The sequence below is a fragment of the Scyliorhinus canicula genome, chromosome 17 (genome assembly GCF_902713615.1).
Source record: "Scyliorhinus canicula chromosome 17, sScyCan1.1, whole genome shotgun sequence".
Classification (NCBI taxonomy): Eukaryota; Metazoa; Chordata; class Chondrichthyes; order Carcharhiniformes; family Scyliorhinidae; genus Scyliorhinus; species Scyliorhinus canicula.
In genome coordinates this window covers 43,952,357-43,980,097 of record NC_052162.1, presented here as the reverse complement: position 1 = coordinate 43,980,097, position 27,741 = coordinate 43,952,357, and the positions used below count along the sequence as shown (strand labels likewise).

Here is a 27,741-nt window from a genome sequence, read left to right as displayed (position 1 = left end):
CCAGCTGCCTCCGTAAACCGACCAATCCGGCTCCACTCTGCTGTGTTTGGGAGCATGACTTAGAATTTTTGCCCACTTTTGGGATTTTCATCACGGTGGAGAGCATCTTCATTGTGGCGAAAATCTGGGCCATTCTTTAGTTCCAGCCTGACTTTAAAGAGATAAGAAGCATAAAACTCAGATCAATAATCCTGAGATTGCAAGTTAAATGAAATAGTGATATGCTGGATTGATTGTTTTAATTGAATATTCTTGCTGTGGTTTAGGGATGCACCAAAGGTCAGCACTCTAATGTGAAGCCTCCAGAATCTCTGAAACCTGAGAAGGGACGTAACAAAGATCTAACCAATAACTTGAAGTCACAGTTTGACAATGAGTACATCATCAAGGCACCCAAGTCAGCAGAGTCAATGAAGAGAGAAAGACCAAGGTACCATGGGTGTTTGTCTACACAGTAGTTGGTTTAGACACCATATACAATCTAGCTAACGCTTGCTTGACTTACATTCAAATGCCAAAATTATAACAACAAGGAATAAAACAGCATTATGAATGTTCTGTGCACTGCAAAACGTACCCAAAAAATTGGGATTATTTTTTGGACTCAGTTTAGAAAAACTAATAGATTTAGCTACTTATGTCAACATTGTGAATTTGACAAATATTTGTGCTAGATTGACCATCTTGTCCTCCTGTTCAAAGATGCTTATTCAGGAAACAGAATTGGCACATTGGAAACAGTGCAGAAGGAAACATTCTTCTGAAATTAGTTAAGGCATCTTCCTGGGACAGAGCAGATAGAATTTTATCCTGTGTTTAATTTGTATTTGATACGGGAAATAATCAAAAAGACTAACAGAATGCTGACCTGTTTATTAAGAGGACTGGAATACAAGGTGTAGAAGTCATGCTTCAGCAATCCAGAGTCTTGTCCAGGCCACCCCGGGAGTACTGTGAGGGGTTCTGGGCACTACAATTTAGAAAGGATGTATTAGTGGTAGAGGGAGTGCAGTGCAGATTTACCAGATTGATATCTGGCATCCATGGGTTAAATTACAAACAAAGATAACACAAACTCTGGTTGTGCTCCCTGGAGTATAGGTTCAGGAGTGCTTTGATTGACGTTTTAATGATATTATGGGGAACAAGTAAGATAGACAGAGATAACCTATTTCTACTGTATGGTGTTTCTAGACTAGGGGGGTTTATGTAAAATTAAGAGCCAGAGATCATCAAATGCTTATTCACAGAAACACTGGTACAAGTTTGGAAGCATTCTGCCACAAATGACAATTGATGCTAAATCGATGTTTAATTTTATATCTGAGATCATTAGATTTTTGTTCCCCAATGTTAGTAAAAGATATGGGGTAGAGGCAAGTGTGTGAAGTTAGGTGCAGATTAACCATGATCTCATTGAATAGTAGAACAGACTTAAGGGGCTAAATTCCTGATCTGGGGCGGAATTCTCCGTCGCCCAGGGCCGGTGTCAATCCCGCTCCCGCCATGGCCTGAATTCTCCGCCACCCAGGCGGAAGAAAAAGAGTGCCCCCATGGCACAGGCCCGCCCACCGGTGGGCGGGCTCCCCCGCGGCGATTCTCCGGCCCATGATGGGCTGAAGTCCTGCCGCTGACAACCCTTTCCCGCCGGCGGGAATCAAAGCACGTCTCGTGCCGGCGGGATTGGCGGCGCTGGCGGGCGCCGGGGTCTTTGGGAGGAGGGGGGGCGCGGGGCAATCTGACTCCGGGGAGTGCCCCCACGGTGGCCTGGCCCGCGATCAGGGCCCACCGATCGGCGGGCGGGCCAGTGCCGTGGGGTTTGATGGAGCAGCAGAGGGTCGAGTTTGCCTCTATATCTAACTTATGCTATATCCAAACCGGATGCATTTGATAACTGACAGTGATGAGATGACATTAGGGGCTTCATTTTTAATTTTGGAGTGCATAATAGTACAATAGAGTTACTCTACTTCTAACCTATACTGCACTTGACCTGAGAGTGTTTGACAGGGCATGATAGAAGGAGGTTTACTCTGCATCTAATCTTTTTTATACTCGCCCTGAGAATGCTGTCGCTGACATTGGAGGGGTGTCCCAATTCCCCAGTGCTTTGAATAGCAGTGAGTCACCTTTTACAATTGTAGATCTGAATAGTCTGTCCAATTGATTCCATTGTTTATTGTTTTCTTTATTCTAATAGTTCTGAAGAACCAATGGTAAAACTGCCTCTGAAAGTATCTAAATCACTGCAGGAGTCCCTGGAGAAGCTCAACAAATCAACTCAGAAAATAGACACAGAGAGAGGTAAATTCTACAAAAACAAAGAACAGTTTGTATTTATAAACCTGTAAGTGAGCAAAATATCCCAAAGCATCTTACAGGAATGTTATAAAACAAAATTTGACACCAAGCTGTAAAAGGTGATGGCCAGAAGCTGGATCAAATGGGGCGATTTAAAGGAAGCAAGAGGGGAAAGAAATTTAGGGAGGGAATTCTCGCACATAGAACATAGCACTGGCTGGATTCGGAGAGACCAGAATTAGAGGAGCGAAGATAACTTGGGGGGGTTTGAGGATATTACAAAGATAGGAAGGGGTGAAGCCATGGAGGGATTTGAGAACAAGGATGTTAATGTTAAAATTAAGGCTTTGCTTAACCAGTGGTAAATAGTCTCTCAATGCTGCAGTTTAATTCTCCAGAAAACATGATCATGTTGGAGTCAGGTCAGAGTTTTGAATTCCAAAAATCTGAAACAGAAACCCAACGCACCTCAAACCTTTGCCAGAGGAGGATGAGGCGTGGGGAGGGCACTAATCCATTTGCGGGGGGGGGGGGGGGGGGGGGGGCACTAATCCATTTGCGGGATGTGGGGCTTGTTTAAATATTACATGAGGAAGCTGCATGATTTTATTTTTAAAATCGTTCGATTTTTTTTCAATAATGTCAACTGGGGTTTCCCTGGTTATCGGAATCTGGGGCAGGATTCTCCGGGAATCGGCGGAGCAGGCATAAACGGCGCAGTGGATTGGCGGGAATCGCTCCGGCGTCGGGCCGCCCCCAAAGCTGCGGAGAAGGGGCTAGGCCGCAGCTGGAGTGGTTTGCGCCCCGCCGGCCGGTGTGGAAGGCCTTTGGCGCCGCGCTAGCCGGGGCCGAAGGAACGTCAGCGGCTGCTGACATCATCCCCGCGCATGCGCAGGGGGGGTTCACCTTTGTGCCGGCCATCGCGGAGGCTGACATGAGTGCCCCCACGGCACACGCCCGCCCTATGGATCAGTGGGCCCCGATCGCGGGCCTGGCCACCGTGGACCACCCCCCGGGGCAGATCGCCCCGCCCCGCACCTCCCCTCCCCGAGGACCCCGGAGCCCACCCGCGCCACCAGGTCCTGCCGGTAAGAGACCTACTCCAATTTACGCCGGCGGGACCTGTATAGAACGGGCGGGACTTCGGCCCGTCGCAGGCCGGAGATTTCGTCGGGGGTGGGGCCGCTGTGTGCGGCCGCCGACCGGTGTGGCATGATTCCTGCCCCCGCCAAATCTATGGCACCAGCGAATTCGGCAGCCGGTGGGGGCGGGATTCATGCGCCCAGCGGTGATTCTCCGACCCAGCGGGGGGGTCGGAGAATCCCACTCCTGGTAGGTGAAGGGAGGTGAGAAAGGTTGAATTTTTAAAAAATAATAATTTTTATTCAAATTTTTCAACAACAAATTTTCTCCCAACAATAAAGTAAACAAGGTGTAGAAATAAACAGAAAGAGAAATCCACCCAGTACCATGCAATAAATTAATAACTATACAAAAAAGAAGAAAATAGCAAACACACCATCGCAAAAACAAACCCCCTCAACAAACCCGAAAACCCCCCCCCCCCCCACCCTCTAACCCTCCGCCAGAATATCGAGAAAGGGCTGCCACCTCCCTTGTACCGACCCCTTCAGGACAAACTTAACCTTCTCCAGCCTGATGAACCCAGCCATGTCATTGATCTGGGCTTTGCGTCCCTCCACTGTAAGAGAATCCTACGCCGGGCTACTGGAGACGCAAAGGCCAGGGTACCAGTCTCTCTCGCCTCCTGCACTCCCAGCTCCGATGCTACCCCAAAGGTCACGAGCCCCCAGCCCGGCACCACCCTGGACACGACCACCTTGGACAAAGTCCCCGCCACTCCTTCCAAAACCCGGACATGGCCAGAACATGTGGGTGTGGTTCGCCGGGCCTCCCGAACACCTCCCACACCTGTCCTCTCCCCCAAAGAACCGGCTCATCCTGGCCCCAGTCATGTGCGCCCTATGCAGCACCTTCAGCTGAATTAAGCTAAGCCTTGCACAAGAAGAGGACGAGTTCACCCTCCCCAGGGTATCAGCCCACGTCCCATCGTCGATCTCTTCCCCTAGCTCCTCCTCCCACTTCGCTTTTAGCTCTTCCACCGAGGCCTCCTCCTCTTCCTGCATCATCTGATAAAGTCCCGAGATCCTACCCTCACCGACCCACGTCCCCGAGAGCACCCTATCCTGCACCCCCCTAGGCGGCAGTAGCGGGAACTCCGCCACCTGCCGCTTAACAAACGCCCTAATCTGCATATACCTGAAAGCATTCCCAGGGGGGAGGCCCCACTTCCCCTCCAACTCCTCTAAAGTCGCAAACTTCCCATCGAGGAAAAGGTCCCCCATTCGCCTGATGCCTGCCCTATGTCAACTCAAAAACCCACCATCCATTCTCCCTGGTGCAAACCGGTGATTGCCCCGTTTCGGGGCACACACTGAGGCCTTCACTTCCCCCTATGCTGCCTCCACTGACCCCAAATTTTGAGGCTCGCCACCACTACCGGACTCGTAGAGTACCTTGCCGGTGGGAGCGGGGCCGTCACCAATGCCTCCAAACTCGTACCCACACAGTACGCCACCTCCAACCTCTTCCATGCGGCACCCTCCCCCTCCATCATCCACCTGCGAATCATTGCCACGTTCGCAGCCCAGTAATACCCGCACAAGGTGGGCAATGCCAAGCCGCCTACCTCCCTTCCTCACTCCAGGAATACCCTCCTCACTCTCGGGGTCTTCCGCGCCCACACGAACTCCAGAATACTCTTATTAACCTTCTTAAAAAAAGCCTTCGGAATCAATATGGGGAGGCACTGGAAAAGAAACAGAAACCTCGGGAGCACCGTCATCTTAACTGACTGGACACTACCCGCCAAAGAGAGTGGTAGCGCGTCCCACCTCCTGAACTCCTCCTCCATCTGTTCCACCAGCCTCGAAAAGTTTAGCCTGTGCAGGGTTCCCCAGTTCCTAGCTATCTGGACCCCAAGATATCTAAAGCTCCTCTCCGCCCTCTTCAACGGGACATCTCCTATCTCCCTCTCCTGGTCCCCCAGGTGCAGCACAAACAGCTCACTCTTCCCCACGTTGAGCTTGTAGCCCGTAAAATCCCCAAACTTCTGGCATCCCCCCCGCCGGATCTGCGATGTACAACAGTAAATCATCTGCGTACATCGACAACCGGTGCTCCCCCCCCCCCTCCCCCCCCCCCCACACACACACACACACACACACACACAAAATCCCCCTCCAGTTCTTCGAATCCCTCAGCGCCATGGCCAAGTGCTCAATCGCTAACACGAAGAGCAGGGGAGACAAAGGGCACCCCTGCCTCGTCCCCCGGGAAATCACCCAGCTGATGAATCCCTCACCAAACCCAAACCTCCTCAGCACTTCCCACAGGTAGCTCCACTCCACCCTGTCAAAAGCTTTCTCCGCATCCATCGATGCTACTATTTCCGCCTCCCCAGCCACCGACGCCATCATCATAAAATTGAGAAGCCGCCGTACATTGACATTCAGCTGCCTCCCCTTCACAAACCCCGTTTGGTCCTCATGGATAACCATCGGGGCCACATCTTCCACCCTCCTGGACAGTACCTTAGCCAACAACTTTGCATCCATGTTGAGGAGCGAAATCGGCCTGTAAGACCCACACTGGAGGGGTTCCTTATCCCGCTTCAGGATCAGTGAGATTATTGCTCTAGACATCGTCGGGGGCAGAGCCCCCCCTTCCCTCGCCTCATTCAGGGTCCTCACAAGCAGCGGGCCCAGCAGATCTGAAAACTTCTTATAAAACTCCACCGGGAACCCGTCAGGTCCCGGTGCTTTCCCTGTCTGCATGCTCCCCAATGCCTCCATCAGCTCCTCCAACTTGATTGGGGGCCCCAGACTCTCCACCCGTTCATCCTCTACTCTTGGGAACTCCAGCTTATCCAGAAAACGGTCCATTCCGCCCACCTCCCTAGGGAGCACCGCCCGGTACAGCCTCTCGTAAAAGGATCTGAACACCCCATTAATGTCCCTGCCACTCCGCACCAGGTTCCCTCCTGCATCTGTGACTCCCCCTATCTCTCTCGCTGCCTCCCGTTTCCGGAGCTGGTGGGTCAGCATCCGCCTTGCCTTCTCCCCATACTCCTATACCGCCCCCTGCGCCCTCCTCCACTGCGCCTCCGTCTTCTGGGTGGTCAGTATATCAAACTCCGCTTGGAGACTGCGATGCTTCCTCAAAAGCCCCTCCTCCGGACATCCGCATACATCCTGTCCACCCTTACCATTTCTCCACCAACCTCTCCCTCTCAACCCTCTCCTCCCTCTCCCTGTGCGCCCGAATAGATATCAACTTCCCTCTAACCACTGCCTTCAGCGCTTCCCAAACCACCCCAACTTGCACCTCCCCGTTATCGTTGGCTTCCAAATAGCCCTCTATACCCCTACGGACCCGCCCACATACTTCCTCCTCTGCCAGAAGCCCCACATCTAACCTCCACAGTGGGCGCTGATCTTTCCCCTCCCCAGCTCCAGGTCCACTGAATGTGGAGTATGGTCAGATATGGCTATCGCCGAATACTCCGCCCCCACCACTCTCGGGATTAGCACCCTGCTGAGAACAAAAAGGTCAATCCGGGAATAAGCCTTGTGGACATGGGAGAAAAAGGAGATCTCCCTACCCCCCGGCTTTAAAAACCTCCAAGGGTCTACCTCTCCCATCTGATCCATGAACCCCCTCAGCACCGAGGCCGCCGCCGGCCTCTTACACGTCCCAGACTTCGAACGATCCAGAGCCGGATCCAACACAGTATTAAAGTCCCCTCCCCGTCTCCAGGTCCGGGATCCGGCTCAACATTCGCCGCATGAAGCCCACATCGTCCCAGTTGGGGGCGTACACATTGACCAGATCCACCCACTCCCCCTGAAGTCTACCACTCATCATTACGTATCTACCTGCACTGTCCGCCACCACATTCGCCGCAACAAACGACAAGCTCTTGCCAACTAAGATCGCCTGCCTCGATTCTTCGCATCTAGCCCAGAGTGAAACACCTGCCCCACCCAGCCTCTTCTCAGCCTCACCTGATCCGCCACCTTAAGGTGCGTCTCCTGGAGCATAGCCACGTCCGCTCCCAGCCCCTTCAGGTGCGCCAAGACCCGGGACCACTTCACTGGTCCATTCAGCCCCCTCACGTTCCATGTGACCAGCAGAAGCTGGGGGGTCTTCCCCCTCCCTCTGCGCCGGTCAGCCATAGCTCTCCCTCAGCTCACCACGTGCCCGGAGAACCCCCCAGGCCCATTCCCCACGGTGGCCGCCCTCCCCCAACCTTCTCCTTCACCAGCCGTTCCCCTACGGCCCCTGCAGCAGCAACCTGGTACCCCCCTACTTCCCCCCGCCACCCCCCCCACCCCACCCCCCCCAAAGCTAGGGCCCCCCTAGATGTGTAACCCCTACCATTGTACTTCCGTAAGTCAGCCGGCTCCTGCTGACCCCGGCTGCTCCCGCCATCCCGACGACACCCCCCCCCCCCCCGATGCAACACAACCACCATTCCCCCCTCCCAGTGCTGGCCCCGCCCACTACTCCACCAGCGCGGGCAGAAAGCCATACCAAACCCCGCCCCCCCCCCGACCCAACACGCGGGAAAAAGACGGGCACCTGACCCAGCGGGACCGCGAAAAGCTCCCCAACCCTCCACCAGTGAAAAAACGAAAAAAGCATCCAAATAAATAAATAACAGCCCCAAAAAGCAAAAAAGCAGAACAGCAAAAAGGCAACATCAAACACAGCCAATAAAAACGAAAGTATACCAAGGAGGACAGAGCCTCCGGACTATGTACATCATTCCCAAGTCCCCCCAGTCCTCAGTTCGAGTCCAACTTCTCTGCCTGGACGAAGGCCCAGGCCTCCTCCGGAGTAGAATCAAAGTAGAGCTGGCGGTCCTTGTCAGAGACCTAGAGGCACGCCGGCTGTAGCAGGCCAAACTTCACCCCCTTCCTGTGAAGCACTCCCTTCACCCGATTGAAACCAGCCCTTCTCTTTGACACCTCCTTGCTCCAGTCCTGATAGATCCTGATCTCTTGCATTCTCCCACCTGCTGCTCCTTTCCATCTTTGCCCATCTCAGCACGCACTCACGGTCAACGAAGCGGTGAAAGCGGACCAGCACCGCCCGAGGCGGCTCGTTCGGCCTGGGCTTCCTCAACAGCACTCAATGGGCCCCCTCCAGCTCTAAGGGTCCTTGGAACGACCCCGCGCACATTAACGAGTTCAGCATCACAACCACGTAGGCCCTCAAATCCGAACCTTTCAGCCCCTCCAGGAGGTCCATAATCCGCAGGTTGTGAGAAGGATTGAATGATAAATGACGTTATAGAACAACTTGTGGGCCAAGACGAGCAAGCCCAACAACACATCACTGCCTGTCACTATCAGGCCACTCCAAGTACCATCTGACCCCCAGCCACCAATTGCTACTCCTGCCACAATTGGACCTCCCAGCATTGATTGAATGCCCCACAAGGATTATCAGAAACACTCGCACCATGAGCAGGAGCACTCCAGTGATTGGGACCACCCTCTGAATGGGACACCTTGGCCACCATCAGGCTCCCTTCCCCCATCCCGCAACCAACCTCGATCTCTCTCATTCCCCATTAAACCTATCTGCCCTCCTTGGCTGTGGCTTTGTGCTCCAGATTTTCCCACCCAACAAACCTCCAAGCTGTCAATCAGGCTGCCTGTGGGCAAGAAACCAACACAAAGAAATGTTCTGGTTTCCCGACCTCAGCCCCACATAGATTATGCATCCCAACTAAAATCCAGCCTGACGATTCAATTTCTTTTTAATATTACATTCTGAGGATGTAAAAGTCACTCGCAAGACCAGCGTTTGTTGCCCATCTTAAAGGAGGTGATGATGCCTTCTTGATCTAATGCTATCTGTGTTGTGAAGGTATTCCCACAGTGCTTTTAGGCATGGAGTTCCCAGGATTTTGATCCAGTGACAATGAGTGAATGACAACATATGCCCAAGTCAGGATGATGTGTGACTGGAGAGGAACTTGGGGTTGATGATGTTCCAATGTAACTGATTCCCTTGAGTTTTTAAGTGTGCATGTCCCTGGTTTGGAAGGTTCTGTCAGTAAGCCCTGTGCGTAAATTATCAGTGAGTCCAGTATGCTGCTGGAGAAGGGAACAAAGATTGAGGAAAGAGTTGTTGGAAGTTAAAGAATTACTAATAGCAATGCTTGATTTTGCCTTTCAGGGAGGTAGCAAAGGAAACTCAGTGTCCCTTAAAGTGTAGGAGAGAAGTCCAAGATAGAATAATCAAATGCTGGCTTTGGCCAGAGTAAGTTTGATGATCAGAAAGACTTTTTCTCCTTCAGACTTGATGTTGGTAAACAGCTTAGATCAGATTATAAAAGGTCAGGCTATGAGGATGGATGTATATTCTGAAATCTTGCTGCATTATCTTTGGGGATCAGCACTTTTAATATGATGAAACGGGTCCATGATGTTCTTTGAGTTGTGTGTATATGGTATTAAGAAGGAATGGAATTGATGGGCCAAATGGTTTTTCTCTATCCTGCTTTCTTATTTTCTTATCTCAATTCAGTAAACATACTACTAAATCAGGCCAACATACAGCATCACGCCACTGTTAAAATAAATCTCCATTGATGACAGTGGTCCACCATTTCTTAGTTACTAGGTTGATTGATATTAGAGATACCTGGGACAGGAGTTTCAATGGTGGCCTATTCAGGTTTTGAAAAAATTATTTGAGATTTTCCATTTTACAATAAATTTTACAACCCACAGCAGATGATACACAAACCCATGATAACAAAACCCCCAACTAACCATACCCACCCCATCCACCATAATAACAAAAACCCCGACTAACCATACCCACCCCATCCACCATGAGAAGAAAAACAGCCAAAATACAAACAAAACAAAATAAACTCCAAATCCCCCCAGCAACTGACGGTGACTAATTCCTTAAAGTAAGTAATGTGCGGCTGCCATCTCCAGTAGAACATTTCATCCGTCCCCCTAATGGTGTTCTTGACTTTCTCCAGGTCCAAGAATTCCATTAGGTCACCCAACCACACCGAGGCGCAGGGCAGCACAGTAGCATATGGGCAGCATGGTAGCACAGTGGTTAGCACTGTTGCTTCACAACGCCAGGGTCCCAGGTTTGATCCCTGGCTTAGGTCACTGTCTGTGCAGAGTTTGCACGTTCTCCCCGTGTCTGCGTGGGTTTCCTCCGCGTGCTCCGGTTTCCTCCCACAAGTCCCAAAAGACATGCTGTTAGGTAATTTGGACATTCAGAATTCTCTCTCCGTGTACCTGAACAGGCGCCGGAATGTGGCGACTAGGGTCTTTTCACGATAACCTCATTGCAGTGTTAATGTAAGCTTGCTTGTGACAATAAAGATTATTATTATTATTATTATTAATAAGAGTTCCACCCCAGAAGGACTCGCCTCCGGACAATCAACGAGGCAAAGGAAAGGACATCTGACTTCACTCTCGTCAGTAGCCTCGGCAAATCTGACACCCCAAAAATGGCCACCAGAGGACAACATAGAACTTCATAGAATTTACAGTGCAGAAGGAGGCCATTCGGCCCATCGAGTCTGCACCGGCTCTTGGAAAGAGCACCCTACCCAAACCCACCCTATCCCCATAAGCCAGTAACCCCACCCAACACTAAGGGCAATTTTGGATACTGAGGGCAATTTAGAATGGCCAATCCATCTAACCTGCATGTCTTTGGACTGTGGGAGGAAACCGGAGCACCTGGAGGAAGCCCACACACACACGGGGAGAACGTGCAGACTCCACACAGACAGTGACCCAAGCCGGGAATCGAACCTGGGACCCTGGAGCTGTGAAGCAATTGTGCTAACCACAATGCTACCATGCTGCCCGACATATCCAGGTTAAAGCAGTAATTGAACTAAACCTCTATTATCTCCTTTTTCAGAGGAAGAATCCAGCAGTGGCTTTAAAGTGGGCACTTCATGTAAACATGCTGGCTGCAAGAAGGTGTGTTGCTTATTCTATTCCTTATATTCAAGTAAAGAGTTTGCTTCATTTTTTTCTCCGCTTTCATGGTATTCTTTCGAAACCACTCACCCTGACTAAGACTACTGGGAGATGACCAACTTGCCAGTTCTCTGCACTGCACTTCCGTAGGTGGTGGTCTAGGTGGCAGACCAGGGAACAACTATTTCTCCACTGTTGTTCTTTTCTTGTGGCAAAATGTCTGGCATCTACAGCCTGCCCGTCCATGGGCATCACCTCTTACCACCCTTGGGCAGGTAGCATGGTGGTTATGAGAACTAACATCGAGTAGAATTTTAAGGATGGCAAGCGATTGGTGCTTGCCATCTGAGAGTAGGCATGTAATGGGCTACCAGCAACTCTCAGAAGCCCATTGCTATTTAACGCTCACTTGAGTATTGAACTTCTGTCTGCCCTTGGGAGGAAGACCCGCCTGTGAGAGCTGTCGGCCAATCAGATTGGCTGATAGCTCTCCAACCCAGCCAAGCACAGCGCTGCCAGAAGCAGTACTCTGCCTGGAAAGGTATGTCCTGGGGGTCCCTGGAGGAGTTGAGAGGGGGGATGATCGCGGCGTTGGGGTTTAGACCACGGGGGGGGGGTCTGCTGGGAAGCATGGCATTCCAAGATCCTGGATGCGAGGGTGCCCCAACTCTACAGGTGCCTTCGGATTGTGGCTCCCAATATTCCTGGTTGAGAGTAATAATTTTATTTTTCTTTATTTCCCACCCTACCTGCACCCGCTCCCACCAGCTTAAAAATTGAGGCAAGGCGGAAAAAGGCCCTGAAGGGGTCATTAAGTGGCCACTTAAGGGCTTTGATACAATGAAACCGTGGGTTTTGTGCCCAAGGCCCTGTCCACCCAAGCATGAAATTGCGCCTTGGTTTGGGTGGGTGGGTTTTGGGGAGGGGGAGGAGGAGATCCCATCCATTCAGTTTTAAGCTTGTCATTCCCACCCCACCCCCACCTCAGAACCTGCCTTGGGGGGGGCGGGGAGCGTAATATTCTGCCCATAATGGTTGTGTGACTAGACCAGTAATCCAGAGGCCCGGATGAATGCTGTAGACGAGAGAAATTAGTTCAAATCCCACCAAGGTAGCTGGGGAACTTAAATTCAATTAATTAAATAATCTAGAATTAAAATGAAAATATGGTAAAAATAATGGTGAATATGTAAATACATTGTCATAAAAACCCATATGGTTCACTGATATCCTTCATGGAAGAAAATCTGCTGACGTTATGTAATCTGGCCTACATGTGATTCCAGATCTACAGAAATGTGGTTGACTCTTAACTGTCTGAAATGGCCTAACAAGCCACTCACTCGTATTCAAGAGGCAGTTCTTCATCAAGTTCTGAGGGGATATTAGGAAAGGGCAATAATTGCTGGTCTTGCCAGCACAGCCACATCCCGTGACTAAGTAAAAGAAAAATTGCATTTATATTGTGCATTTAATGTATTAACGCATCACCAGAGTATTAGCAAACCGAGTTTGACACTGAGTCACATAAAGAGGTGTTAAGACAGTTTACTAAAGAGATAGGTTTTAAGAAACATTTTAAAGAAAGACAGGGAGGTAGCCATATTGAGAGATTTTAGGATGGAATTGCGAAACTTGGGGCCTACCTATTATGCGTCATTGAAATGCTAACAACAGGGAAGAGCCAGGACAAGGCACATTTACTTAACTTTATCATGTGCTTCACTGTGCTACTCAAGTTTCATTTTTCCTTGACAGACATTTCAAGCGCCAGAGAGCAATCTGGAGACATGCAACTTTCATCCTGGAATACCCATCTTCCATGAAGGGTAAGTTTTTAAAAGAACAATATACCATTCATCCACTTAAACCACTGAAGTTTATTAGGTTACATTGCTATGGGCATTATCAGTCCTCCAATATCTTGCCTCAATGGCTATTCTTGATGTGTAAAACAGTGGGTGGGATTCTCTACCACGTGATGCCAGCAATGCAGATTGTGATTGGGCATCCAGCTGAAATCCAGGTTCGCAATGTGTGCCAAACTGACCGCTATGTTCTGGCTCCCTCCCTGCTGGCGGCACCAGTGGGAGGATGCTAATCAATGCAAATGAGTCCTATTGACTCATTTGTATTTATTAAGTGGGCCTGGCACCAGAATGTCCAGGCTTTTGTGATTCTGTGGTCCTCTGGTCCTGGAATCATGTGGGCAGGGATTACTACAGCTATCACCAAACGTGATCCTCGCGGTGGGCCAAGGGGGAAGCTCCTTAAGGTATTTGTTTCCAAAGTTCATCCAAAGGCCACCCTCCCCCCAACAATACACAACGTGCCCCTACCGCCGCCACCAGACTGTTCCCCCACCCCCTCACACTCCACCATGTCGCTCCATGTTGTGCAGGACGCAGCAGGTCAGCACGATGTTCAAGACAGTCCTGCGGCAATATTGAAGAGCCCCACCCATGCGGTCCAGGCATCAGAAGCGCAGGTTGAAAATGCCGATGCACCGCTCAATGGCGCTCCTGGTTGTGGCATGGACATCGTTATAACAGGTGGCCCCATCAGTCTGAGGTCATTAGCCAAGACCTCAATGAGTAACCATTGCCGCCCAAGAGCCAACCCCTCAACCGAAGGATCTGGTGGTTGCACACAAACTGCACAATCAGGGAGTGGAAGCCCTTCCTATTGATGAAGGACGCCCCCTGATGAGTCTGTGTTTGTAGGCAGACATGCGTGGACCGGGGCCTGCCACTAATGGCGGCTCATCCTGCTGCCCAACATCCTGGTGTGCCTGGTCCAGACTGAATGTGATATAGTTCACTGCCCAGGCACATAGGGTATCTGTCACATCACGGATCCATCTGTATGCAGATATTTGAGAGATCCCAGGCAGGTCCTTGTTCGGCCTCTGGAAAGATCCAGAGGCATAAACGTTCAGGGTGACCATCTCCTTGATGGCCACTGGGAGCGCTTGTCCTCCTCCAAATTCCGAACTTCTAGATGGTGGCGCACAGTCTTCCTGGTTAACCAAAATCTTCGGCGGCACATGAGGACAGGTGCCGACGATATACATGTGCCCTGATGCACCACCTCCTTCGCACCTCCTCCTCGGCCTATTGGACGGCCAATACTCGAGCCTGACCAGTTTGCCCCATCTCTTCTGGGCAGTTCTCTTCTGCAGGTCCTCCCTGAGCATGCCTCCATTCTCTGTGCATCCACAACAGCAGCTGCGGCCGGGTAGATAGTGAGCATTGCTGGCTGTACTCCAAAATTCATTCTCCGCGGGGAGAGAAAAAAAGAAGACCTGTTAGCATGATAAGTATTCCCTTGCCCATCTAAATCCAACAGGCTACATGGTGGCCCTGAATTGCACTTCAGCATTACCCTCAACATGTCCCCCCCCAACCTCAGCCCCACCCCTCAGACGGTCACCCCGATATGTTGCCATCCACACTGCACCCCAGTCCCCATCAATGGGTGGCATCAGGCCTGTGATGTGGGTGCCTCTACCCTCACCACCCATCGCTGTCAACAGGGTTACCAATGGCTGTCACAACCCATGTCAGCAGTAGGCTCTGCGACCCTACCCTGATTCCCCAGTGGGACCTACTGTGGGTTTCCTCACTGGGTGGGCTATGTGTCATTCCCCCAGCAGGGTTGTGTGGTGGTGAAGTTCACCATTTGCCACCAATCACCTTCATGCTTTGAGGCTTGTGTGTGGGCAGGTCCTACAGATGGGGATGAACGAAGGAAATGTGCGTCTGCTGGGAGCTTAGCTGCAGTGTGACGTGGGTGCTGGGTGTGACACACGAGTTGTGATAACCTGACCTGGGACAGGATTAATGGGAATGGGAGCATGATGTACAGACAGGGCTTGGGGACATCCGGTGGTCCTGAGGGGTGGGCTACCTGATAGTGTCACTGGTGAAGCCTCTGCCCTGAGAGGGTCAGTGAGCCAGGGATGGTGCCAAATGCCACGATGCGTGTGTCCTATGTTTGGGGTGAGTTCTGGTATTCCCTGCATTCCCGACAGTGGGGCTGCAATTCTGATGAGTACACTGAGGAGTGGCAGCATCTGGTGGGCCACTGATTGAGATTAGCCACGCCCATCCCATTGATGGGTCAGCTGGGGTATGAGAGTTTCCAGAGGGGTGGCCAGGCTGGACTCCCAAGTGACCAGAGGTTCTTTGAACATTTACAGGACACAGTGAGCAGTTAGCAGAGTGAGCAGCCAGGGACCTTTCACTGGCATTAAAGGGATGCATTTAAAACACATATTGCAGAAATGGTGGTCTGAGCCAGGCCACTCTGACCCCGCCACAAACCCGACAATTTTGGTGAATTTTTACAAATTTGCTTACCTTCTTGCCCTCCCTCAGCAACCATGGTGCCCAGGCCCCATTTGATCTAATTTGCGCTCACATGATTTACGCCTAATAGGGGTGGAGCATCACGATAGGGTGGAGCATGCTGTGCCCAACCCGCTAAATAGATTTAAATGACAGTTTTGAATGGGCCCGCCATTGCTGGGCACAAACCTCAATTTCACCACCAGGGAGGAACCCCCAGCACGGCGCGGGTGCAAACCTCGATTTTTGCAACATTCGTGATTCTCTGCCTGATCGTGAATCACGCTTCCGATGTCGCGAAATGGACAATCCAGCCCCCATGTTGGCCTTTCCGGCAATGCTCTCATCCCATGAGAGGATTTAAAAAGTGAATAGTGCAGAGAATTAATGAGGGGAGAGGCATCAGAAAGTGAAATTTTTTTGTAAGGGTGGACCACCCGGGGCACTATCATTGTTGGGAGGAAGAATGAAACAAGGAAAACACTATAAGCAGAGAGGGAGGTAACATCAGAGGGACAATCAGTGTGATGATGGAGGGAGAGAACATGGAGCGAGTAATTGCAGGGAGGGTAGGGTGCTGCCAGCTGCTCCCATAGGCCTGCTATCAGTTGGTCACAAGACAGCATTGCTCTGTGGAATAGAGTATGTAAGTCACGGAAGAGAAATTGAAAGAGTATTTATGGATGGCGTTTTCTGGCCTGCCCACCGACGAGATCTTCCAATGGATGTTTGAATGCATTGCTGCCTCCACTGAGGGTGGAAACTGCTGCCGTGCGGCTGGAAAACCCCGGCCTATATTTCTGAATTCTTCAGTTAAAACAAGCTGCCTGTTATTTTACAGAAAAGAAACTTAGAAGAGGCTTCAGACCTTTGGAACAATAGTGTGGAGACTTTTGGGACGTTACAATGCTCCTCAAAATCTTTCAATTACTGGATGAATAACTGCGCAGGAATGAGATTGAGAGACAAAGGATAGAAATGTTTTGAAAGGATTGCAACTGTTCAATATAATGCAGGCTGTAATGTTCGACATTTTGGAGTTCTGCTTAATTTAAACCTTCAGGGCAGAGAGTAAGTCCGGAGTATCCTTTTTCTCAGGAGATTAAGTGGTCAGGTTGATTCCATGGAACTGAGAGAGGAGAGGGTTTAATGAGTAGACAAATATCATTCCTCTTTCTCTGTTTTTATTTTCTAATAGAATGAAATATTGGAGCTGCTGTAAGATAAAGACCACAGAGTTTGAAGACTTCATTGAACAGCCTGGCTGTGCCAAAGGCCAGCATCTTTGGACCAAGAAAGAAGCAGTAAGGGCCATGCGGGTTCCTGTCTGGTCTGCTGTGGATAAAATGAGACAGCTGGGTTATGGGGATAGGGTAGAAGTGTGAGCTTAAGTGGGGTGCTCTTTCCGAAGGCCGGTGCAGGTTGTATGTGGTCTGTTTCCAGATCCGCAACATTGTGGTTGACACTGAAATGCCTTCTGAAATAGCCTGGCAAGCCATGCTGTTCAAGGGCAATTTGGGTTGGGCAATAAATGCTGGCCCAGCCAGGGGCACCCACATCCCATGAATGAATAAAACAAAAATCTTGATCTAATGTCCACATGAGATAAAGGAGCTTCAAAGATGGTAATTGAGAGATAGCTTAAGCCATAGGGATATTCACCAGTTTATTACTACAGGAATTACTTCCCGGTCCCTATGATGGAGCTTAGTTGTGCATAAAAGCCTGAAAATGTCCAAAGTGATCAGCCAGAAAGTGATTAATAAGCAGACCTTTCCAGAGCCACATCCAGTGTTCAGTTCCCCGGGCAATTAAGGAGAGAGGGTGGGTTGACATATCCATCATGTCAAAGGAAGGATGTCTGATTAAGAGGACCCCAGCATGGGTTAAAAAATGTTCACCGGCATTTTCATTTCTGGGAGGTCAGCAACTACAGGATTGGAGCGGAGACATGGGGGGCAGGATTCTCTGTTAGCCAATGCCAAAATCGGGAAACGCGATTGGACAGAGAATCGCTTCCGAGGCCAAAATCGCGGCAGGCGGGCCCGGCCCGGTATTCTCCGGACCTCCGCGATTCTCCGCTCCGATGGGCCGAGTTCCCGACGGCGTGGTTCACTTGTGCTTTTAAAAATTGTGAAACCGACGTCATGGCTGCTGAGGGCGAGGCAGGGGGTACGGAAAGTGTCCAACATCGCCAAAGTGTGCTGACAGTTGTGCCGCTGGTCGGGGGCTTTTGCTAAGGTTGGGGGGGGGGGGGGGGGGAGCAGATGTGGGTTCGGGATGGATGGGCATGGAACACCATTGTGCAGCCATCAAGGCAGCCATGCAGCTGTACACACTGTTAACAGCCCACTGTGAACTTGGAGCCTCGGGTCGTATAGATGTCCCCAGACCATGTTCCTAAGTGCCCTCTGGTCCCAGCTGACCCATCAGCTGTATGGGCGCGCTCCAGCACAATCAGTGTCACCTTGTTGGGTGGAATGAGTGTGTGTGGGGAGTGTAAGGTGTTTATGCGGCTGCAACTTGTCAGCCTCCCGAGTGCCGATCACGGACCCGGCAAATCCCGCACCATTTTTCAATGGAATTGATTATGTTCCACAAGGCACCAGTGCTAGCCCCTTAATAGTAGCGAAATCGATCCAGGGCCGGCGCCAGTTTTTCTGATGTGAAAGTCCACGAATTCGGTGTTGGCATCAACACTTAGTCTCAGAAGCGGAGAATCATGCCCGGGAACTCTGCTCCCTCAGGGATTCTCGCTTGTACCTGGAGGTCCTGCTGAGGGAGCTGAGATGCTGCAGTGAGGTGTTAGTTTCCTGACAGATTCTAGGGGATTCCCCACTCGTCTTCAATCCCACTCTGATGAACCCTGGAAGAGGGCGGGGTGATGTCATGATCCTGAACAAGTGTCACTTTTAACTTCCAGAATACACTCAAACCTGCCTCCCCATGATTGGGAAAATTCATCCCCGAAGTGTCACAGACAGAATTAATATTCAAGATGCTGACTCACTGTTCAATCATGAATCACACGGCATAAAGATAATATAATTGTATTGCCTTGGCTATCTGATCGTTACTTTACTGTACCTTCAAGAATTTGAGACAAGCATTTGTGTGAATCAGAAGTGAACTTAACAGTTGGCATAAATGTGCTTTTTTACATACTAGTACTTACCATGCCAGTATCTTACTGTTTTAGGATAAGAAACTGGTTGGCTGTCGGCATGACTGGCACCAGACTGACAGTGTTGTGGTCATCACAATCTATGCAAAAACATCTAACCCAGAGCTCAGCTACATAGATGCTAACCGTACAATGGTAAGTACAACATCATTTCAACCCCAGAATTTAAAAAGCCTTAACAAATATAGACACAATAGTCAAAGTATTTTGAACAAATCAGAATTTTTATTTAATTTTTAGTGAAAACATTTAACTGTACAAGTTACATCATCGAGGAGGTTTTGGTGAATAGTGAGTGCTGCTTTAAGAAGCTTTACTCCAGTTGTTTTGGAAAATTTGTAATGCTAACATTGAGCTAATGCATGATACGTTCAAAGCCATAGAAGATAGATCTTTAGGACCTGATTTAACCCAGGACACACCAGGGAAGTAAACATATTAAAGGCTATAGTACCTGAACTGCCTAGGTACATTGAAAATGTAGTTTTGTACGAGGCTGAAATCACAGGCATTAAACGTTACAGGCGCCGGAATGTGGCGACTAGGGGCTTTTCACAGTAACTTCATGGAAGCCTACTTGTGACAATAAGCGATTTTCATTTCATTTCATTTCATTAACTCAGTTCCCCAATCCACAGAAGCTGCCTATTTCCAGCATTTCCCGTCTTTATTTTAGATTTTCGGCGTCCATAGTACACTGCTCTTGTAGTTAGATTGGTTGTGATGTAAAGTTTCAACTGATGTTGGGAAAATGTTTCACATCTCTCACTCTAGTCTACTCAGAAAGCATTTGCTGTGTGCGTATTGTGTACGTTCCCTTGGCCGCAGAAAAATACTATTCACTATACTTCGGTACATGTGCCAATAAATCAATCAACTGCAAGTTATGCATCCATATGTATTCAAAATGTCTTTGTAATGGAGTTAAAATCTTTACTATAATTGCAGTCAGAAGGAGAAATTTGATGATCACAATGTTTACGAGATTTGTTCTTTGTCTTTTCCAGTTGACTATTCACATCATATTTGAACAGGATAAAGTTTTTCACAAAGTATTAAACCTGTGGGGTGTAAGTATTTTTTCTGCGTTTTCCCCCCCAGTTTTCTCTCTTATCCCATAAAAGCGCTGACGTCCACTGGGATATGTCCTTCCAATACTTCCCCATTACCCTTCAGTGGCTATATCTATATCTGAGTTGAGAGGGCAAGTGTCAGTCAATTATAACATCTCTACTGCTACTTTACTGAGATTAGCTGTATATACAAGCCAGAGGAGGGAGTGAATGTCTATACTGGTGGATGGGGTACAAATCAAATGGTATCTTTTGTCCTGGATGGTGCCAAGCTTGAGTTTTGCTGGAACTGCTGTCAACTGCATTGCCTATGCCAATCTAGTGCCCTAACTGTGTTTTCCAGTTCTTAGATTATCTGCATCCTACTTGTGGTATTACAGTTCACACACCTTGGGTGGGATTCTCCGATCCCCCGCCGGGTCGGAGAATCGCTGGGGGCCGGCGTGAATCTCGCCCCCGCCGTCTCCCGAAGTCGCCGGCACCAGAGATTTGGCGGGGGCGGGAATCGTGCCGCGCCTTTCGCCCCCCCCCCCCCCCCCCCCCCCCGGCGATTCTCCGGTCCGCGATGGGCCGAAGTCCCGCTGCTGTCATGCCGGTCCCGCCAGCGTGAATCAAACCACCTACCTTACCGGCGGGACGAGACGGAGTGGGCGAGCTCCGGGGTCCTGAGGGCGGGGGGCGTGGGGCGATCTGGCCCCGGGGGGGTGCCCCCACGGTGGCCTGGCCTGCGAGCGGGGCCCACCGATCGGCGGGCAGGCCTGTGCCGTGGGGGCTCTCTTTTCCTTCCGCCTTCGCCATAGTCTTCACGATGGCGGAGGCGGAAGTGACCCCCTCCCCTGCGCATGCGCAGTGATGACGTCAGCCGCCGCTGACGCTCCGGTGCATGCGCGGACTACTGCCAGCCGGCGAAGTCCCTTCGGCCCCGGCTGGCATGGCGCCAAAGGCCGTTCCTGCTGGCCGGTGGGGCGCCAACTGCTCCGGCGCGGGCCTAGCCCCTCAAGGTTAATGCTTGGCCCCCAAAGGTGCGGAGCCGCACCTTTGGGGCAGCCTGACGCCGGAGTAGTTCACTACCCTGCCGGGTAGGGGAGAATCCCGCCCCTTATATTCTTTACTGGCTGCAGATTTTATCTTGGGCGTCTGCCTTTTCATTGTCCTCCTCCTACTCTGCCAATTTGCTTAACAAAAAGGGCAGCACAGTAGCATTGTTGCTTCATAGCACCAGGGTCCCTGGTTCGATTCCCGGCTTGGGTCACTGGCTGTGCAGAGTCTGCACATTCTCCCCGTGTCTGTGTGGGTTTCCTTCGGCTGCACCAGTTCCCCCCCACAAGTCCCAAAAGACGTGCTGTTAGATGAATTGGACATTCTTAAATCTCCCACAGTGTACCCAAACAGGCGACTAGGGGATTTTCATAGTAACTTCATGGCAGTGTTAATGTAAGTCTACTTGTGACACTAATAAAGATTATTATCAGCAACATAGTGGGAACCGTATTAGTTAATAAAACAATGAAAACTAAGTGAGTGCAGTCTCATCATTTAAGACTCTAGACTTTTGACCAAAAACCTGGCTGACTCCTTCGAATAGCTCTTTTGGTTCAGTGTCAAATTTTGTCCTTCCAATTACATTTCTATGAAAACCTTGTTTTTTAAAAAATGTTTAAATGAAAATTCTTGTGCTTCTGTTAATTTATTGAAGAGATTAACTCAAAATAAGCCACCATCTTTACTTCTCTTTTGAATGCCTCAATTGAACCTGCCTCCACATCAGGCGGTGCATTCCATTTTATTTGCCGTTGTTGAGTAGATTTCAGTGTCGTACAGAAACAAAGTTAATTTTGATGTCTGCAACTAAATTAGGATGTGTTTCAGTCTGTACATGTGAAATTCTAATAAAATGCCTGGACCTGTGACACACAAAGGGTTAAATGTGGAAAATAGCAAAAATGATAGCCACCTAACACCATAATTGATGCATGAAAGCTCTTCTAAATTGATTAATACTAAGTTAGGTCAGTGTTGAACTGGAACTAGCCATTAGAGGGTGCCCTTACCACATGCTATGCAATGCAAGTAAAGTTTCCTAAAATGGCAGTATTTTCACGAGAAAACAATTGGTGCATACTAGGGAAAACCTTCACTATGTCACTTGGCATCACTCTGTGGTGCAACAGGCCTGAGAGTATATTGAGCAAGACCTTCATTGGGATTGTAGCACCTGGCAAAATGAGTAATCCTGAATTAAATTAATTCCTTCCTCAGGTCGCTGACATAGAGAAAAGCTTTGTCATTATGTGCCCAACAAAAGTGGAAATCAGCCTTAAAAAACTTGACCCAGTAACCTGGGCCAAGCTTGAACTGCCACGTCACAAAACTGAAGAGAAGGAAGAGAAAGAAAAGAATGAACAAGAAGAGAAAGAGAAAGAAAGTAAAGCTTTAACCCAGGAGAAAAAGGAAACCTACGTGGGAGATGAACCGCCACCTTTAGAAGATGATGAATCTGATGACAGTTTAGGGCTTTCTGATACCGATGAGGAATTTGATTGATAATGCTTTTGATGTTGGGCAGCAGTGTTCAAGACTCCACAGTATGAGATAGACTGCTATTATGCAATTTCACTTATTTGATGAGGTCTGTTCAATTATGTTATGGACTTATATTTAAGAATTTTTGGAACCTAGTTTGCAGTGTGGGCCATGGTGTGATATAGTGAATACCTGCAGTTAAAATGCGCAACACTAAAGATTGGAAATAAATGATCAAACATTGACAATATTACCAAATTTCAGTCTGACATTGAATGGTTCTCATTTTACATTTTTTAAATAATGTAGGTGGCATTACAGTACATTACATTACAGTATGTAGTGGTAATGGACAACACAAGAACCATATTTCTTACTGTCCCAATGGTTCTGATGTAAACATAGAAAAGAGTTGTAAGCTGTAATGAGTAAGGATGTTCTATGTTTATGCACAATGGTTAATGGAACGAAATACATGAAAATACTGGAGAAACCTTAAGCATGCAGCCCAGGGAGAAGGTTGGGGGGTGGGGCCGTGGGGGGGGAGGTGGTTACAATGTATTAAAGGATCATAGATCCAGTAAACCTAGATTATAATCTCATGTTATGTTAGGCCAGTAGAACAGGAACACCTACGTAGAAGTTAATGAAAAGGCATGAATAACAGATTTATTAGAAATTATTAATGGCACAAATTGAGATTAATGGGTATGATCTTACAGCCAATACAAAGACATGGTTACAAGGAGATCAAAGCTGGGAACTAAATATTCAGGGACATGTGACTTTTGATAAGGACAACCTGGAAGGAAAGAGTGGTGGGGTAGCTTTGTTAATACAAAAAGGAATAGGTACAGTAGCAAGAAATGATCTTGGATCGGATGGTGTCAAATCTATATGGCTGGAGGTAAGAAATAACAAGCGAAAGAAAACACTGGTTGGCATTGACGATAGGATCCCTAACAGAAGCTATACTGCAGGATGGAGAATAAATAAATAAATAAGGAGATAATGAAGCCGTGTAAAAAAGGGAGGAGATTAATCATGGGTGACTTTAATGTTCAAGTGGATTGAGAAAATTATATGAGGAAGAATTCATAAGAGTGTATTTGGGACAGTTTCCTAGAACAATATGTTATTGCTCCAACCAGTGATCAGGCTATTTTAGATCTGGTAATGTGTTGTGAGGCGGAATCATAGAATTTACAGTGCAGAAGGAGGCTATTCGGCCCATCGAGTCTGCACCAGCTCTTGGATGAGCACCCTACTTAATCCCACACCTCCACCCTATCCCCGTAGCCCAGCAACCCTACCTAACCTAAGGACAATTTGCCATGGCCAATCCACCTAACCCACACATCTTTGGACTGTAGGAGGAAACCGGAGTACCTGGAGGAAACCCACAAGTCCTGAAAGACGGTGTTAGATAATTTGGACTTTCTGAATTCTCCCTCCTTGTACAAGAACAGGCGGCGGAATGTGGCAACTAGGGGCTTTTCATAGTAACTTTATTGCCGTGTTAATGCAAGCCTACTTGTGATGATAAAGATTATTATTATTATAGAGAATTGACTGATAAAAGACAGGGATGGCAACGTGTAACACGTGGAGAGCACCAGGGATTAGTGCTGGGGCTATAATTATTTACAATATATATTAATGACGTGAACAAGGAAAGAGAATGTACTATTGCCAAGATTGCAGATGACAGAAAAATAGGTGGGAAGAGAAGTGGTGAGGATGACACAAGAGTCTACAGAGGTGTATAGATGGGTTAAACGAGTGGGCAAAAACTTGCCACATGGAATACAATGCAGGAAAGTGTGAAGTTTTGCACTGGTCAGAAGAATAAAGGGCTGAATATTATTTGAATGGATAAAGACTGCAGCACAGAGGGATTTGGAGGCCCTCATACATCAATCACAAAAAGCTAGCATTCAAGTTCAGCAGGTAATAGGAAAGGGAATGGAGTATAAAAATAGGGAAGTATTGCTAAGACTATACAAGGCACTAGTTAGACCACACCTGGAATATTGTAAACAACTTTGGTCACCTTATCTAAGGAAACATATACTGGCATTGGAGGCAGTCAGAGAAGATTCACTAAATTGATCCCAGGTATGGAGGGATTTTCTTATGAAGAGAGGTTGAGTAGATTGGGCCTGTACTTATTGAAGTTTAGAAGAATGAGAAGTGACCTTATTGAGAGAGATAGGATTCTCAGGGGCTTGACAGGGTAGAAGCTGAGATTGTTTCCCCTGTAGGAGTCTCGGACCAAAGGGCATAATCTCAGTATAGAGGTCACCCAGTTAAAACCGAGATGAGGAGGAATTTCTTCCCTCAGAGGGTTGTGAATCTGTGGAGTTCTTTACCACAGAGAGCTATAGAGGCTGGGGCCGTGATTCTCCGCAACCACGATGGGTGGGAGAATAGCGGGAGGTCCGCTCCCGCACCTCCCGCTATTTTCCCACCCCACCCCAAAATGGCGTGTCCGGTTTTCCGACATGCCGCTCGGAGAAACGCGGGCCCCCGGATGGGCCGAGAGGCCTGCCGTTTCCGACCTGTTCATGACGGCGGCAACCACACCTGGTCGCTGTCGCCGTGAACATGGCGCGCCAGGTAGGTGTGGGGCCTGGGGGGGGGGGGTGGATCGGGGATCGAGCACCACGACCATGCCCGGGAGGGGACTGGCCCATGATCGGTGCCCACCGATCATCGGGCCGGCGTCTCGAGAGGACGCACTCTTTCCCCTCCGCCGCCCCGTAAGATCAAGCCGCCACGTCTTGCGGGGCGGCTGAGGGGAAAGACGGCAACCGCGCGTGCGCGGGTTTGAGCTGTCCAACCCGCGCATGCGCGGCTGACATCATTAGGCGCTGCCGCGGTGTCATTCTTGGCGCGCCGGGCCTTGAAGCCAGGGACAAGGCCCGGCCGCCGAGCTTCCCGGTACGGCCCGCCTATCCCCCCCGGGTAGAGGAGAATAGGGGGCCGGGAGAGGCTTCCGATGCCGTCGTGAACCTCTCCAGGTTTCACGACGGCGTCAGGCCTTGCGGAAAATTCCGCCCTGGGTCTTTATGTTCAAAGCTGAGATAGGCGGATGTTCAACCAGTAAGGGAATCAAGATTTTTGGGGGTAAGGCAGGAAAGTGGAGTTGAGGATCACCATATCAGATCAGTAATGATCTCATTGGTCCGAACGACCTGTTTCTGCTCCTACATCTTGCGGTCTTGTGGTTCGATCTATGCTTAAAGGACCATTAACAGGTAAGGAAGTAGAGGCTAAGATATGAATGCAATTTAAAATTTGGTTATAGGCAGGATGAACTGGAGTGTCAGGGGACAAGCTTTCACTGGCTCATTCTCGGTCTCAACTTTTCTTATGTAGCTGTATTCACAAGCAGGAATTAACTAGCAATTATATGGGTTGATGATCTGGATAATTAAAGAGTTTTACATGACTAGTGACATCACACTCAAAGGATACAAATAGCCGTTTTTCTGTCCAAAGATTCGTAAAGTGATACAGCAATGGAGGAGGCCACTTAACTTTTACAGCCTTGTGAGAAGGGGTAAAAAAGACTCCACTTCCATACCTCTCCAAGTCTGACCAGGGTGTTTTGTGAATTTGTCAGGATGAAGGTATTGGCTCAGTGTCTGTGCTTAACCATTTACGTGCTGAATGCAAAGTCTGCAGACTTTCTTGAGTTTAAGACAAAAAGGAGTTTATTTTTACTGAGTCAAAAAGACACCGGGTAAAGATATAAAAATATTTTCATGGTAAACCCGTGTCTCATCTTCACAACCCACTTGTGCACACATATATGCAGAATTACAAGATATACTGCAGGAATTGCTTCCTTGGGCAAATTAAAGTTAAGTGCAAAAAGATAAAAAAGCAGAGGGTTCACTGTTTATGAGTCCCTTGTTCATATCTGTGGCTGAGCAGAGGTTTTCCCGGCGGTTTTGAGAGTTCAATGGTGTTGAAGCCCAAGTGGACTGCAATTTCAGGAGATGTCTCTTTTTTAAAGCATAATCTGCTTTTTCCTAAAATTTGAAGATGTTTTCCACCTGAGTTTCCTTTCAATGAAAAGTTCTCTATCTTTGTGCTGTATTTTAGACTGGAATAAAGATTTATCCTTGAACGTATTAGTATTGCTGCCCATTTGGCAGGTTCTTCTAGACTGCTGTTTGCGGCTGTATTAAAAATATTTCAAAAATGGTTACTCCAGTCACATGCCTCTCTCCTCAGAATTATTTCAGAAAGTATTTGCTTAGCTGATGTCTGAACCCACTGACTTGTCCTATGGTCTATAATGTGTTAACTTCTGAATGATCTATTATCTCATCGTGATAATAAATAAATAATACATTTCCGTATTGGTAAGAAGTGAGGAAAATTAAGATTAAAAAATGAATTTGGGATAAAATAAAGAAAGGTGATAAATGTGGACTAATAAGTGCAGCTGCTTTGGTATGTGCATTAGCATAAACGTGAGAAAAACAAGTGTTTACCAATGTGACTGGGGGAAAACAATAGTGTATAGAAGAGATGATTTCAAAGTGGACAGATAAACGAATTGGCACATACATGCTAAAAACCGAGTCCACAGGGTGGGTAACATCATTTGGAATAAATTATATATCCATAGCCAGATAACTGGAGAAAGGGACACAGGAGGGGCAGTTACCATTATAGCCACACCCAGCTGTAGAAGGTAGGCTCTCTGAAAACAGGTTATTGCTAAAAGGCTGCTGTTTAAAAATTCAAACTCAAACAGAGAAGATATTCCTTCACTGAAACTGAAGACGGCTTTCCCAAATGTGGACAAATACTATGTGGCTGGTAACTATTTGCTGAATTTAGCTCATTGAATAATATGATGCTGGATGTTGTTTGAGAAAAGGGACGCTTCTCAGAGTCCAGGAAATGTACGTAGTTCGGAACAAGGGGTAACTTGGGGTTTAGGCATCAGTGTAGTTAAGGGTATTGTAGTGTATTATAGAACTTCTTGTGTGTTTTCTTTTAAGCTTATAAATATTCTTTATTAATTGGTCACAAAATGACTGGACTGTTCCTCCCTGGTTTGCATATCGTTTCTCACATATGGCAAATCCTGCCATATCAGGTGAGCCCTGAAACGGGATTTGTACCAGGCATCAAACAGTTTGCGATGTTCCTGGGTCCTCCGAACCTTGCTGGGTGTGAACCATATTAGCATATTTAAATCCATTTCAATATGCAGAATCTGT

At 48.5% G+C, this 27,741-nt stretch overlaps 1 protein-coding gene across 1 annotated transcript in view; it reads left to right on the top strand.

Annotated features, from left to right (window-relative positions):
* LOC119952013 (cysteine and histidine-rich domain-containing protein 1-like) overlaps window positions 1-22,753 on the top strand; it is a 32,921-nt gene extending 10,168 nt beyond the window's left edge. Inside the window, exons 4-11 of the mRNA XM_038775476.1 lie at window positions 267-430; window positions 2,201-2,304; window positions 11,305-11,366; window positions 13,125-13,195; window positions 16,914-17,019; window positions 18,915-19,034; window positions 19,907-19,969; window positions 22,232-22,753. Of these exons, the coding sequence (XP_038631404.1) occupies window positions 267-430; window positions 2,201-2,304; window positions 11,305-11,366; window positions 13,125-13,195; window positions 16,914-17,019; window positions 18,915-19,034; window positions 19,907-19,969; window positions 22,232-22,516 (975 nt within the window). The 3' untranslated portion in view covers window positions 22,517-22,753. The remainder of the gene's footprint in view (window positions 1-266; window positions 431-2,200; window positions 2,305-11,304; window positions 11,367-13,124; window positions 13,196-16,913; window positions 17,020-18,914; window positions 19,035-19,906; window positions 19,970-22,231) is intronic.
* Window positions 22,754-27,741: the final 4,988 nt, after the last annotated feature.